General features: G+C 41.0%; 1 protein-coding gene across 1 annotated transcript in view; it reads left to right on the plus strand.

The window, feature by feature from the left end:
* chrna11 (cholinergic receptor, nicotinic, alpha 11) overlaps nucleotides 1-5,803 on the plus strand; it is a 13,983-nt gene extending 8,180 nt beyond the window's left edge. The window contains exons 8-9 of the mRNA XM_035681923.1: nucleotides 54-163; nucleotides 1,729-5,803. Coding sequence (XP_035537816.1) covers nucleotides 54-163; nucleotides 1,729-2,463 — 845 coding nt within the window. The 3' untranslated portion in view covers nucleotides 2,464-5,803. The remainder of the gene's footprint in view (nucleotides 1-53; nucleotides 164-1,728) is intronic.
* The last annotated feature ends 7,268 nt before the right edge of the window (nucleotides 5,804-13,071 follow it).

Consider the following 13,071-nt stretch of genomic DNA (forward strand, 5'->3'; position numbering starts at 1 on the left):
AATTACAGTGTGTGAAAAATGAAATATAACACTGCTGGACACTCTACTCTCAGGTCAGTACTTTGCCAGTATAATGATCATCGTTGGGATGTCAGTCATCGCCACAGTGGTCGTTCTGCAGTATCATCACCACGATCCAAATGGAGGAAACATGCCCAAATGGGTGAGGCTGAGCTCAGACTGTTCATCATAACCTCAAGTGTATCATCAGTCACATACACCATGCTTTCCAGATTGTTAAATCCTGTAAAAGGTTGGTCTCCTCTATTTCAGTTACAGTATACATTATATATATATATTGCTTTTATTAATCTCTATTACAGCATTAATATCACTTCTGCTCTCCCATTCTCAGTAACATTTCATCTATCTGTTAGCACTACCTGTGCTTCTCTGCCAGTTTCTTTTCTCTTTTCATTCTCCGACTTCCTCTGCTGTGACTCATCCGGCAGTGTCAGTCTGCCTGAGCATGTTCATCAAATGCCTCGCCACAGACTTCCACAGGAGTGCTTTTCAAAGTGCTCTGGATATGTGGGTGGATTTGATTTGACTTATTCCCTCTTCTTATTTTTCTTTCCTTCTGTTTAATGCTAAAAAATGCATCAAGGCTTTTTACAAAAGTTTTGTTTTAATATTAAAAATGTGCAAGTGGTTTAGAAAATGACTCTTTCTAAATGGGAACATTTCTTATTATTTCTGTGATATTATTCAACATGTTACATATGTTTGGCATTTTAAGATATATTTTTTCCGGGATTTACGTTTTGACTGCAGAGAAAAATTGACAAACTACATTTATCAATATATGTAAAAATAGCTCGGTTGAATGAGAGTGCAGATGCTGTATATATTGATGCATTGCAAGGACGTTCTGTTGATGAATGGCCTGTTCAGACAGTCCAATGGCCAATTAAGAAGCTAATTGATGTGGTTCAGATGAGTGCATCGAACCAGCACAGTTCATGATTGCAGCCCCGGACAAAAACAACATCAACAGCAGCAGCAACAGGGACTGTTACCTGGCCAGTAAACACACTCGGTGGAGACTAATTGAGCAGTCATCTGGACATTAGCTTCTCATTAGATGCCAGACACCCATCTGGATGCTGTTGGGCCAATATGCCCTTTCAGGGGACATGTAGTCTTTTTCCGAGGGAGTTTTGTTTTAATGTTGCGGAAGTGGAGAACACAGGAAACAAGGAGCGGAGACGAAAGGAGAACAGAGGGCAGTCGATTTGAACAAGTTTTAAATTTGTACCAACTTGCAAGCAGCTAATCTCTTTATTTTAATGCAGCAGCTTACTGAAATATTATTGCAAGCTCATTATAGTCATGAAACAGTAATCTGATAGTCGATCTCAATGATTCCACAGTTTAAATTTAATGCTGTCTTTTTAAATATCCTCTCTGCTGGAATCACAGTCCAAGCTAAAAAATCTTCTTCGCCTTAGGCTCTTTAACTGGGCGTCCTTGGTGACAATCTCATACTTCTACTTAGTGTAGTGCAAGTGCAGCTGCATTTTGAAACAAGACGCAAGGTTGGAAACAGCAACAGTCCAATCTATGACAAATGCAGCTATTTACCCGACTTTGAACTTGTGTTATGTGAAGGTCTAGATGTGTGGATGGTTTTCAATGCCTTACAGCTGTCTTGTAACTCTTTCTTTATATCCTTTCACTCTGTCCTTCACTCTCATCTTATCAGTTTTCCCCTGTTTCTCTCCACAGGTGCAGCTCGTCTTGCTGCAGTGGGTAGCTTGGTTCTTGCGAATGAAGCGTCCAGGAGAGAACGACGACCCAGAGCGGCCCCCGTGTGCCCCCCACTTGCGCCGCTGCTCCTCAGGCTCCCAGAGCGGGAGCATCCCAAACCCTCCGGACCCCACCCTTCATCCGCTGCACCCACAGAACCTGGCTCCTCTCCAAACAGGGCCCCTCCATGCGGGGCACCCTCACCTCCACGTCCAGTCGAGTGCTAACAACAATGGGAACCTTCTTTACATGGGCTTCCAGAGCATGGAGGACCCTTCAATGCTCTCTGAGTCTGTCCAGAGGAATAACATCTCCACAGGGCCTCCGAGAGTAGCAGGAAGCCCGCCTCCGCACCTGCCATCTCAGTTCTGCAGCTCCCCACCACCTCCTACCCCCAATATGGATACAGGCTGCCCCAGCACTGTCTCCAGTGGTGGGGGCTTTGGAGTTGGACCCGGAGGGCTTGGAGGGTTCTCTGGTTCAGGAATAGGAGACCCCCAGCTCCAGGCTATCCTGGAGGAAGTGCGTTACATGGCAGACCGTTTCCGGGAGCAGGACGAGGCCGAGAGCGTGGCCGACCAGTGGAAATTTGCAGGCGCTGTAATCGACCGCCTGTGTCTGGTGGCGTTCAGCGTTTTCAACATCATATGCACCATCTCCATCCTCATGTCTGCTCCCAACTTTGTGGAGGCTATTTCAAAGGACTTCGTTTGAGAGCAAAGAGGAAAAAAGAGGAGGAGAAGCGTGAAGGAAAGGATGAGGGGAATTAAATATAAGATGAAGGATGGAGTGGGCCTGGATCCAAGGAAACAATTTCCAGCGGACTGTAGGCTTTGTGATTTGTGATTGCGAGGAACTGGGAAATAGAAAAAAACCCAAATGGTTTTCTTTGCAATACATTCTGTTTTGTAACTGAAATATAAGAAGAAAACAGATGAGGAAGGGGATACAGAGTGAATTTAAAAGGAGATTAGGCTGAGCAGGGTGCTTTATCAGATTCTTGACAAGCTGGAATGGATTCTTGTGGTTAATTCAAAGACTCCCCCCCCCCAAAAAAAAAAAATAAAATTAGAAGAAAGATGAGTTAGAAAGAGAAGATTATCATCCCAAAGCAACCTCAAGTAAGAAAGCTCTTAAAGCAAAGAGGGAGATTGAGAGAGTAAAAGGGGAAAAGCGACAGGCGTTGGATAGGGACAGATAAATAAGACAGACATTTGGCTGTTTTATTTTCTCGAGGAGGGAAGACAGTCCTTCACTCCCACATGTTGAGAAAAGACTGCATCATTTAAAGTGATGTGAGGAGGAGAGGGCGGGGAGAAGAGAAAGAGACTTTTACAAGGACAGACAACAAAGAGCAGTGGTGAAGGAACGAGACTTCATCCCTCGTGACTTTGGCAGAGTTCGGTGGAGTAAGCAGCCTGATGCTTGGATATACAAAACTGGACCAAAGATCAGGAACGCTGCAGCAGAGAAGATCAGACGAGGATCTCATCTATTATTCAATCACATCCATCTAATGACCGTCAAATTGAAAGACCTTGGATAATCTTTAAGACTAATAAGCTTTTAAAATATGAAGCCCCCTCTCCACTCGCAAACCACTTTAAATTGCCAAGGCCTTATCTCCTTGAGACGATTGCCAATCTGCAACAATCAGCAGAGATCAAAAGCCCCTTAGCAGCCGGCACAGTGTGCAGTGCTTATCACAACCGGGAAACTGAATTAACCGGTCATCAATATCGCAGTGGCCAGTAGCTGCACCACAGTGGAGGCTTGAACCAGTAATAACTCATGAAGCAGTTACCTAATGGTATCTGGCAGGTCCTAATAGGCCAGCAGATCTCATTGGATTTCATATTAAAGGTTTAAAAACTGAAATGGGAGGTCAGGTCTTTAAAAAAAAAAATAAGATCACTCAGAATTTTAAAATTTATATGGAGAAGCAACGCCCTATCAAATTTCTGTCAGATCCCTTCAGGGGTTTACAGCTTCATGAGTGGTTTCACATCTATCTAAAATGAGCAATGGGATTTTAATAGAGATGAAATTGACTCCAGTTGCTAAAGTGGTGCTTTAAAAGGTTTAAATTTAAGGCACGACCTTCAGCCAGAGAGCTTGTGTAGAAAACGTTAGCCAATAAACAGAATACATCTTAAGTTAGTTTGGGTTTGAGGGAACTGAACTTATTCCACTACTTTCCCGAGAGTCAGACAACCATAAATTACTTTTTTGTGTCTCTGTAAGCAGTTTGAATGTATGCTGAATGCAAGGTAAGCCTAACCCAGCTCAGTTCATGGATGTCTATGGGTTCAGGGTGGCTGTCTGATCGGACCCAATTGCAAGTTGTATTACGCATTAGAAATTTTAGAACAATTAGATTATATCAATGCTCCAATGCTCTAGGGCTGCGTCCAAAACCCTTCCTGTTTTACTATATAGAGCATATACTGTATAGTACTATATAGTGTACTAGATAATGTGAAATTTATGCAGTAATAGTGCCCTCAAAAATGACCACAGCTGAATGTCACATATTACACATGCAAAAATGTCCTTTTTATGACACTATATCTGTCAGTGATGATGATTCATAAGTGTCTGAAATCTCAATTTACTGCTTACTATAGAGCAAACTATTGAGTGTCTATAATAAAGGGAATAGTGAAATAGTTAATGAGGGAGGGATTTTGGACACGGCTCAAGATTATAAGTCAAAATAGCTTGAAGCATCAGAGCATCAACAAGCAGCAAGTGCACCTTTAAGAACTCCGTTGAGTGAGTCTCCCGTTTATTCACTGATTCCAAGATAGTGTTACCAAGCTGTTCACAGCCACTGATAATAAATATAGAAATGTCAAGAATATGTTTATGTTTTTGTGAAAACGTAGTAGTAGTATAAATAATGTTTATTCTGTCACACCTACATAGCCCGCATAGTGAAAACAATTGTTTTTGTATTAAACCCTGGATAAAGTGTGTTCCCCTGAATTTGAGTGGCTGATAAACATGAATGGAGCAAAGTAAACTAAGCTTAATATTCAATCATACATTCAAACTGTAAGAAAGTAAGATATAAAAAAGTTATTCCTCGGTTTGCCTGACTGCAGTAGGAGAGATTCCTCAAAAAACCAAACAACACTTTGAAGGATAAAGCTGGAGTTACTATATAATTTTTCATATTGTCAGCAAATTCAATGAGAAAACCTAAAGCTACAACACGTTATGTCTCTCAGTACTTTCCTGCAGTATCTGTGGCACACAGCCCCGTGCCCATTTGTTCCCAATGAAGACATAATCCTTAAAAACAGGTCAGCTGGGCACTAGTTTTTTTAGCAAACATCAAGGGACTATTTTCAGCTGTGGATTAATACACATTTTGTGCTGTAGCGAGTATATACAGCCGCTGTTTATGTACAGTGCCCACTGTTATTGTAATGGAGGAACATTTCATCCAGATCAACAATGTGGCTCATTGATGTGTTTAAATAGATTTTGAAAAACAATGGTGGGATAAGGAATACGCTATATCAGGCTTTGGCTATACAGGCAATATTTAGGCTAGTCTGATACATGCGTTGTTGGTTTTTGATAATTTCATGGCATTTGATGACAATAAGAAAAATATAGAATATTGGCTGCTTTATCCAAAACACAAAGATCCAATAGGACAAATATGTTTACATTCCTGACCTACACTGTCTCAAATGGCTGTACCCATGCATTCTCCCACTGTGACCTGCTACACAGAGTGTAGACAAAGTTGTACAAACACTTTGTCTCTATACCTCTCTTCATCTTCTGACTCCTCTCTCTTCCTCTCTGAAGTCAAGTCTCCTAGTAGGCGGAAAGTAAACTTCCTGCCTGGGGGTTTGCAAAAGGATGTCCTCCTTCCAGCACATACTGACAACTAAACACTCACATCTGTACAGAGCATTTCTCATCCTGAAAATAAAGGGTTCTCTTTTTTTTTCTACCACCTTTGGTCTGCTCCCTATCTCTCCGTGTTGACAGTGGCTGGCCCGACACCCAAAAAGAGGAGAAAAATGACAGCGAGGGGATGAGAGGAGGAGAGAAAGTGCTGACGTGCAGTGAGAGCTGGACAGGGCCTTAATTGATCACTCGTTCAGGAAGGAGAGAAGGGAGGGGGGAGGGTTGGGATGGGTGGAGGAGGAGGGGAGGGTTAATGGAGGAAAGAGGGGGGTATATGGGGGGGTATATGGGGTAATTCAATGGATTTATGAGGGACAGAGGCAGGGGAGATGGGTGCTCAGACAAGCATAACTCAGTCACAGACATCAAATGAAAGGCCACTGCTGTATATCACACCACAAGGGAAAATATACACCACAGAAATAAACAGAAATTAGAAACATATTTTCATGCAAGTATATGTCCATCAAGTGTGGGGAATGTGTGTGGTTTGTGCGTAGCCTTGACTCTGTCACTCAGTCAGTGTGTCAGACTGAGTAAAGAGTCAGGGGTGTATTTATAGTAGTGTACTGGTCCTTATTCAGCCCAAGCAAGGCTCCCTGTTCGACGGGCTACCTCTCTTTCTCTCCGAGGGTGAAAAATGTGCAGCGCTAGCAATCTAGCAGCACTTAGATTTACTGTGTTCACTCAGATGGAATAAAAGAAGAGAGAGAATGTGTGTGAAGACTGTGTGTGTGTGTGTGTCCATGGGGGAAGATGAGCCTCAGGGTTTGTGTATGCATAGAATCAATCAGTTGTTGTTTTTTTTCTTTTCCCCCAATTCTCATTTAATAAGAGTGCGCCAACCGAAAGCTTTTTTTCTCAGGCGTCAGATATTTTACCAGGTGGGTAACTCAACTGAAGCTCACTGGAAGCACATTAGGCCTTGCACAGCTCTATGACTGTGTAAATGGGGTGGCGATATGTAAGCTAAAAAGATGCAATCACTGCAAAGCATACAAATGAAGCAGCAAGCCTATGAGTAAAGCAATCACATATCACATTGACATTTGCTCAACACACTAATTGCATACATGTTGAAACACACACCCAGATGCACCAGCCCATGTGCATGCACACCTGTTCTCTCTCAGGGTCCCAGTGTGCTGTGCTGCATGATCGCATCCCAACATCTTGCGGCTGAAGCCGATCAATGTCTTTTAATTACCAAGGGCCCAAAGCGCTGGTCGATACAGCTGACGAGAAGCAGAGAGAGAGAGAGGGGGGCAGAGAGATGCTCCAGACGGTGATTGATGCTCACTCCTTCCAGCGAGCCTACCTACAGATGTGTCGTTAGGCTTGATTAATCCTGCCAAGCCACATTCATTCACTTTACAGACCGCTGTTTAACCAGCCTGGGCCGCCACGGTCACAAGGTTAAGTGGACACAAGGTGCCCGCCCTGAGGAACAAAGGCCTCTTTACCAATAAGTCAAGGGTGGCTGGTTGCTCTCTAAAGTACTGGCTGTGTGACTAATATACTCTGATTCTACGTTGACTGAGTTTTGATTTCTTACTTGACTGGTGGAAGATATTTGGATAGAATGCATCCAGCATGTCAAGGTTAGCTACAAATAACTTAATTAATCCTTTCAACAAATATCTACTCAGGGACCTGAAAGCATTAGCAAAAGTGTAAATTCTAATTCTAAATCACTAAAGAATTCTACTAGATTTTTGAAGCCAAAGAAATCAATGAAGTTTTATCCAAGACTAAGACTCATCTGTTCATGGTTTGTTTTTTAAAGGGGACTCAGCAGCCTAATATTTCACAAAATTCTGGGACTCAGAAAAGACTGAAATCAAAACTTAAAATAGCACTCCATAGCATCTTTTATTAGACCTCTTGCCTCCTAAACACTGAAACCCCAATTTGTAACACATGCTGTTGATAAAAATGTCTCCAAGCCCAAAATGAGACATCACAGTTATCTCTTCAGAAGACTCCCTTTCAGAGCCACAGAGGACATTAAACAACACAGGCTGAGCAGAACTCCTCTGGATGAGTAAACTAAACTTCATGTGTAAAATTGGTGGAGTGCCTAATTCCAGTAATGCAATCAGAATGAGTGCAAATATGAATGTCATGGCCGGAATGTTTATTTACGCTTTTAATCTCATCTGATCAATCTGGGTGTGACAATGCTGTGAGGTTGGAATCATTAAGCAGTCTTACCCAGACACTGTTTATTAGACACCTGTTATTTCCCCTCTCCATTACAGAGCTACAGAAAAACATATGAACAACCTGTAACTGAACAATCAAAAAAATGAAAGAAAATGTGCTTTGTACTGTAATTTAACACTGCTGCAGATATTAAAACTCTCATTTTTAATCAAGAATAAGCATCAAATTGAATTTAAATCTGCAGTTTTTGGGACATATTTGTACCTTACACAACTAACCAGTCTTTAGTTACCCCTCTCTGGAGAATGTTGCAATTCACTGCAACTCAAATGGGTTTTAGTGAAATGAGGGAAAAAACAAACAAGGATAATCCAGGACTTTCTATGCATGAAAGGTGTTAAGAGTCTTGAATTGAAACTGTTAGGGCTTTTAATTATACATTACAAAAATTATACAAGTTTTCTTTTGTTATATAACGTTATTTGAGATTCCAAATCCACCCTTTTTATTCTGAGAAGCAGACATGGAACAGGCACAAAAAAAAGAAGCAATTTGCTTGGCACGGTGCATAAACTCACAAGAAAAGAATAAATCCAACAGCTAAAGACCACCACAGCTGCCTCTGTGTAAAACCGAGAATGGCATGTTGGAGAGACTCCCACACTGTTCTCACTGAAGCCTCAACACAAGTGGACGTTAAGTGGACTTAACACATTTTCCCTCAGGTGTGACCACTGGGTAAGCAGCCACTCTGTGGGTCTGAGGACATTATTCCAAGCCGACAGTTAAAATCTGTCAACCGTGCAGAAAGAGTGTTCTTATTATTATAGGACAAGAGGGGCTCACTTTCTCCTCCTCCCAACTACTACAACATATTCAACCAGTGGCTGTTTATCTATTTTAGGTGTTTTTTGTTATTATTCATTGGGAATTACTCTGTACCCTACAAAATTGTTTATTAATCTATGACAGCAAGGCTTGATTTGGTCATTTGCATGTCAAAAGGCAGCTAAACATTTAAAAACAAACTAATTAAAATGGCTTTTTCAGCTATTTTTAATGTGAAGACAAATTGCATGTCCTAAAACAGGAGTAGAATATTAAAATTCTGTTTAAACAATGATTATTGTGAAGTGAAAAAGTATTTGCTCACTTCCTGATTTTCTTCCATTACTTGTTTCAGATCACAAAATTGAATATATGACAAAGAGAACCTCAGTAAACACAAAAAGCAATAAGCATTCATTTTATTTATTGAAGGAAAAAGTGAAAAAGTAATTGCCATCTTAGTTACTCACTTAACCAATGAACCAAATTGAACTGATAATTGAGTTTGACACAAACAGACCAAAATTCCTCCAAAATTGCATCGGCAACTCGTCCAGGAGGTCAGCATTCATGATTCCACCATAAGAAAGAAACTGTGCAATGGGATGGCACTGTATATGAAACCTTGACACATACAAGAAGAAATTTGCTGTTTAGACATCTATATTTTCATACTTCATCAGTCACCTTTTCCTCCCTTTAAGTTCAGTGTGAAGCAGATCTTAACAACAAACGTATCTATAGTCACAGACATGTGGTTTAAAGATAAGTCATCTTAGATAGACATCTAAAAACTCTTACTTTTTAACCAAGTCAAGCTCATGTTTAACTGAGATGTTTGGACATATTTTGACCTGGAAATAAACAAATATGTGCTTACTGGGTATGATAAGAGTCTAGTAGTAATTTTAGTAAGCTTTGGTTATGGTTGTGTAGTGTTGGCTACAGACAGTTAATTTAAGTATCAATACTATGCTTCAGTTTATTTAGCCTTAATATGGATTAACAATAAGTCAAAAAGTCACACCTGATAGATTATGAGTTTAAATTAGACTTTCTCTCTGAGTTGGACCAAAAAAAGCAAGGTGAGGGCAGGTGGTGAAGTTCGGTTGGCAGCCTGCAGTCAGCATATATCGTCCACGTGAGACAGCTCTAATGAGATGAGTATTTTCACCTCAGCAGTGCCAGTGCACACAACATTTTATGGGCTTGGTTCCACGGGGTGCATTAAGAGGCTCTGTATTTTTGGTTTGAATAATGCCTCACCTCAGTTCCCCACTACCTCCTCACAGACTGCAACAGCTCCTGTTGAGCACAGCAAACTACATAAAGATCTGTACAGCATGTGACCATCAAAATGTCACCGTGCCCCTTCCTCTGCCAGAATAATGTGCCTGTGGACCTTTTATTAGCAGCCGTGCTCCCTGCCATGGGACCTGTTATGTACTGTACAGCACTTCTTTCTTTGCTGCAGACCTAGGGCTGTTATTAGGCAGGAAATGTGCATTTTTAAATAGAGAGTGGACTGTGTACTGTATGAAGACACCGCGGGAAAAGCATGGTCGTTCATAAATGAAATGCCTTCTATTCAAGCAAGTCTTTCTTTGGTCTGTTTTGTCATTTGTTTAGCTCCAAAAAAGTTGTGACATTGTGCTTTCCTCTTCATCAATGAGGATTAAGGCATACTGAAATGTTTCCTGCCAGGAAACTGTCACATCTGTTCCTTGTCATAATCAGCCCTCCTTTCACTTCTTATCTAGCAGGCTGGAGAGAAAAACAAAAACGGCTGTCAAATCACATTCAGCTCCTTAACTCAGTTATTCTGTGCCAAACAATTTTGCTTTGAACTTATAATTTACCACCAGTGATTCAATATGAACCACATTTGCATAAATCCCACCCACACATGCACATAAATTACAGGACATATTGCTCCAAACACCAGGCAGTTATAGGAGACTTTAAGAATAAAAGTACTGCATGAATGAGAGTCTGCCATCACCTTTCATGGAAACTCACAAAAGAAATGCTCATTAAAAGCAATTTATTCAGCATTGCTGTAACATTTTGACAAATTCAAACTTAAAGACATTAAAAGCTTATTAAGTGCACTCTTTTTTCCCCCCTCCAATAAGTTAATTGGTCCCAGATGAGCCCTGCTGTTACTTTATCACTTTATGTCTTTTATAGGAGGACAGTCTTGACATCGGCCAGGTCCCACTGGAAAGGAAGAGAATCCATACATTGATAAACACAACCTGAGTGCTTTATCATTTAACAGCTGGTAAAAATCCCCCTGGAAGCAAATTCAAATTACTGCCAACATAAAGAAAATGAGTTCACGGTTCATTTTATGTCCTGGAGGGAGTAAATAAATTCAGACTGACAGATTTTTTTTCCCAATATATAACTTTATTTAAAATATTGTTACAATTTATAACTCTACACAACATTTTCAAACCTTTTTTTGCCTTTTTCTTATATTGGTTAGTAAACCTTCATGTGTTGTTTAAGATATAAAACTCTCAATTTTGTAGCCTAGTTTTGCATCAGGTGTTAATTGATGTCTTTAGACACTGACTCTCGTTTTTGACAGCTTCAGTTTCATTGTGTAGTTAGCTAATACTCCATACAGCCATTGCCCACGCACAAAATTAATGATCAACGGTGGCTCTAGCCTTGTACACTATAATTTCCCCAATCTTTATAATTTCTTTTTAAATAAATAAAGGTTTTGAGTTGGAGAAACAAGAGTGCATTTTGTCCAAGAGATATTCTCTTTTTCTTTTTAAAACAACTATTTACAGGTTATGCTGAAGACAGACAAACAAGGCTTAGGTTTTTAATTAATGTCACTGACTACTTGCCAGCCCCGTGTTTTCAAAGCATTTAACAGAAATTAATTACACAAAGGCTAACACTTTTTAAAAAACAAACACTTACATCCACCCCTCATGTTAGTCATGGGTAGGACATGTCAGCTGAAATGGGAAAGCCAGCAGCTAATGCCCTCTAGAGTCGGACGCGTGTTCCAGAGGTCGACGAACATCAAGTCTACACAAAAGTGCTGATGATGAGACAAACGTAGCGGCTCTGACTGAACCAACAGCGTCAAAGGAAAGAGAACGACTGAGCAGCCTCATAAATGCCACTTTGAACACTGGACTCTGAGCCTGAAACGCCGTAGAACTTGGAACAAAGAGAAAAGATCTTACACAATGTCTGCCACTCAAATGATGTTATGGAAATCAGTGCTGCTTTGGCACGAGACTCAGAAAACCAATGTGTTACTATAGCAACAGCATCATTTAGACGAGCATTCCAGTGCAGTTCTGATGGACACGAACTTTCTGAACCTCACGTGGACACATTCATTTTTTTATTCTACCGCCGCCATGTTTGCTGTACCATCAAACGTTCTTTTTATCTGTTAAATCCTGTGTGAAATTCAAGCCTCTTTCTGTAAATATTCATTCACTCACAAGCGAAGGCAGTCCAGCATCTCAGACACAAACACAGGTGGCCCACAGCACAGCGTACACTGACAAACACAGGCCGACCATACAAAGACGTGCTATTTAACATTCCTGTCATCTCTCTGCTTTCACCTAAACACTGTTACTATGACATTTATATCACCGATGGCCGAAACGGACGACAACTGACAGGATGCACACCTGCCTGTGACTCTGAGACTGAGCGTAAGATGGCACCTGGCGCAGACGAGACAAACCGAAACACAAAAATATAAAAAAACAGCAGCTTTCTAAAAGCCTATTCACAGCAGCATGAGCCACAGGGACAGAGAACAAACATCAAACAGTAAAAAACACTGCTTTGAATACATTATTGGGAGGAGTGAGTCAGTTGGCTGACAGGAATAAAAGGAACAGAGGCTGCACTGAGCGTGTTGAGCCAACGTGGTGCTGCCACGGCAACCACATCCCCCTGTGATGATGGGGAGACCAACCTGGAGACCAGAGGACAGAAAAGCTAAAACACACAATCACTCAGCCTCTATCTGCTTCTACATCTTATGAAGGAAAAAAAAAGAAACATCATGGTTGAACAACTCCAATTCGTATGTCATCCATCTCTGAATTGGCTATTACTTTGGCTGTCAAAATGACCATCCAGCAATCTGCACATTGCAGTTTCATTCTCAATCCAGCTACCTGTGGTGTGTGTGTAAAACACACAACATGCTACTACAGTATGGTATGTATTGCTATAGGCTGTCTTATAACTGAGGTCTGCCCTCAGAGTCAACACAGGATGACAAATAACACATTTTGCGATGTTGCACTTAACAATTTTGTCAAACTGTAAACAGAGTAGCAGGGAGACAGGGATGTGTGTGTGTGTGTGTGTGTGTGTGTGTGTGTGTGTGTGTGTGTT

Source organism: Morone saxatilis, unplaced genomic scaffold (assembly GCF_004916995.1).
Source record: "Morone saxatilis isolate NCDOM2014 unplaced genomic scaffold, NCSU_SB_2.0 Contig9, whole genome shotgun sequence".
NCBI lineage: Eukaryota > Metazoa > Chordata > Actinopteri > Moronidae > Morone > Morone saxatilis.